Source organism: Lolium rigidum, chromosome 5 (genome assembly GCF_022539505.1).
Source record: "Lolium rigidum isolate FL_2022 chromosome 5, APGP_CSIRO_Lrig_0.1, whole genome shotgun sequence".
Taxonomy (NCBI): Eukaryota; Viridiplantae; Streptophyta; class Magnoliopsida; order Poales; family Poaceae; genus Lolium; species Lolium rigidum.
In genome coordinates, this window is record NC_061512.1 from 8,836,041 (window position 1) to 8,838,591 (window position 2,551).

A 2,551-nucleotide genomic window follows, 5' to 3' on the forward strand; every position below is an offset into this window, starting at 1 on the left:
AAATATCACCTGGCCCATGTTGTCCATTTCTGGCATGCCTCATTGGCAACGCAAAATTTAATTTGTTTAATTGTGGGTTGTGTCGTTGTTTCTATTGAGGGGTGCCACTAGAGTCGCTATGTACGTCAAATTTCATATGTATATTTGCTATTATTATGTTGCAATGCACAACACTTTACTACTGATTCAAATATGCATAATTTAAATCTTAGCTCATGCATTTAGATTGAGTGTTAGGCGCCGGTTTAGGGGTTACTCTCGGTACTCCTATGCTAATTGGTCTATATGTGAGTTTATTTTATAGCTATAAAAAAATCTCATGGCCAATACTTCTTTTGCATAGATCTGTTATATCAAAAAAAATTATGGCTCTCATGTAGACGTGGACGAGCGAGAGGGGTCACTTGAGTATTAGGCTCCGGTTTGGGTGCCGTCGTGGTGGGTGGAACTACGTGCTCTGTCACGGTTGTAACAATATTTCTCTTCTAAGCTTAATGAAATAACGTGCACATCTCCTGCGGGTTCTCAAAAAAAAATCCAAACCTAATCTTTAGATTGAGGAACAAACTGAAAAATCCAGCGGAATTTACAACCAAAATACTTTTCGGGAACAAACTCGTCCAACAACAACCAATCATGCCATGGATTACCTACGACGTGCAAGAGAAGTTCCAGTGTTGCATGGAGTATGGGCACCACGCGCAAGAGAACTGTGTATTTAGATATGATATGTGTTTGTAATCTCATCAATTTTCATGAAATGCGAAATAAGAAAGGCGAAAAGACAAATCCACATAGGCACGTACCGATAGTGTCAAATACAGAGGATAAATTTGGGACACCATTCACATCTGAACTTGTCTTTTATTTTTCTATGTGTAGATAAAATTTAGATTTAAACTTTTGGGAGATTGTAAACATATATATTATCAATACAAATATTTTTTGCCGAATTTTCAAAACTTCATAATGGTGCTACCGTGACAGTAGCACACATAAACCACTCGTAGAAAAAGAATTAGTGTATGAGCACATAAAAAGAAACATAACACCTCCAAGATTCACAATTCTTGTTGTGGTTTAGTTTAAATTTAAAACTAAAACCACGACAAGAAAATAAAACGGAGGAATACCGAATACATCCACCGGACTGTCTCAGTTACTCAGGATCAATTAACTAGATAATTAATCCAGCTCCAACGTAGTACTCTGATAATCACCCTCACAGATCAAAACCACCGAGAAATCAAAGTGCCAGTGTGCTACGGCTGCTGCTCGATCAATTCATCGGTACAATCATTAACTAGCTGCTACGTATACGTACGTACTCTCATGTTCCATGGCCACGCGCGCCGGCCGGTCAATACGGGGAGGTGGACGACGGCGCGGAGGAGGAGCCCGGGAGCCGGGACCCGGTGGCCATGAAGCGGACGAGCCGGAACCCCGTCGCGAGCGCGGCCAGCGCCAGGAACACGAACGCCGCGAACCCGAGCCCCACGGCGACGTCGGCCTGCAGGCACGCCGCGCTGCTGATGTTCCCTCCGCCGCACGCCGCCGCATCCCTCGCCGCCGTCGCCGCCGCGGCCAGCGCCATGTACCCAAAACCCTGCAGCGCACGCAGCCACGATCAATTAACACCTCCAAGATGAATTGGCTCCAATACTCCCATGCGATTTTGCTGGGAAGTTAATGGATCAATCACCTGGTCGTGGCCGAAGTCGAACCAGAGCTGCATGGCCTCCGGGAGCAGCGTGGCGCCCTTGCACACCTCCCACGCCGCCGCGGCGACCTCGAACGCCGAGTACACCGCCACGATCGCGTTCGCCGCGAGCAGGAACCGGAACGGCGCCAGCCGCAGCACGGCGCCGTCCATCGCCGCGAACACCGCCGCCGCCAGGCTGAAGCACAGCGCAAACACCCGGAGCAGCAGCAGGAGCGTGCCCATCCGTCCAGCCGCCTTCCTCCGCCCCGCCGCCGCCTGCTCTCCGTTGCGCAGCGGCGACGACATGGCACCTCGACCCCGGCGCTCAGCTCATCCGACGGCGACTGGGTGAGTGCTGTTCTGAGCCGGGCACGTAGCCAACCTCCGGCTATATAGATAGCCTGGGATCACGGGAGAGGCGAGGCTTTCGGTGCCGAGGTGGCGGCACGAGGGGTCCCAACGGCAGCCTCAGGTGAGCCGGAGGTGTGTGTGAAGCTTTGGCCGATCGAGCGAGCTGCCATGGCCAGGTGTGGCGAGTGGGTTAGGTGTAGACATGTGAGTGAATTAATGGCGCCATCAATGTGGACTGCTCCGAGCCTGTGATAGTACCGCCAGCTTCCACTCCAGCACCGCCACACGTACGTACGACCGATCGATCCTTCTTGCCAACAAATTCCCTCTCATCAGGTCCCATTTTGGAACAATGCTTTTCTTCAATTTCTACAGAAAACCTCATACTCCCAAAACGCTGTCACACCACCAGGCTGAGTTGGTTGTAACAAGTACTTTTTGAAACACAGGTGATTCTAGATTTTTGTTATGAACCTTTGGTGATTCTAGATGTTCGGA

At 49.8% G+C, this 2,551-nt stretch overlaps 1 protein-coding gene across 1 annotated transcript; it reads right to left on the bottom strand.

The window, feature by feature from the left end:
- Positions 1–1,360: 1,360 nt before the first annotated feature.
- Positions 1,361–2,008, bottom strand: LOC124655598 (CASP-like protein 4C1). Its single transcript, XM_047194466.1, has 2 exons — positions 1,703–2,008; positions 1,361–1,606 (listed from the first exon to the last, which is right to left on the bottom strand). The coding sequence occupies exons 1-2, from the start codon at positions 2,006–2,008 to the stop codon at positions 1,361–1,363; spliced, it is 552 nt and encodes a 183-aa protein (XP_047050422.1).
- Positions 2,009–2,551: the final 543 nt, after the last annotated feature.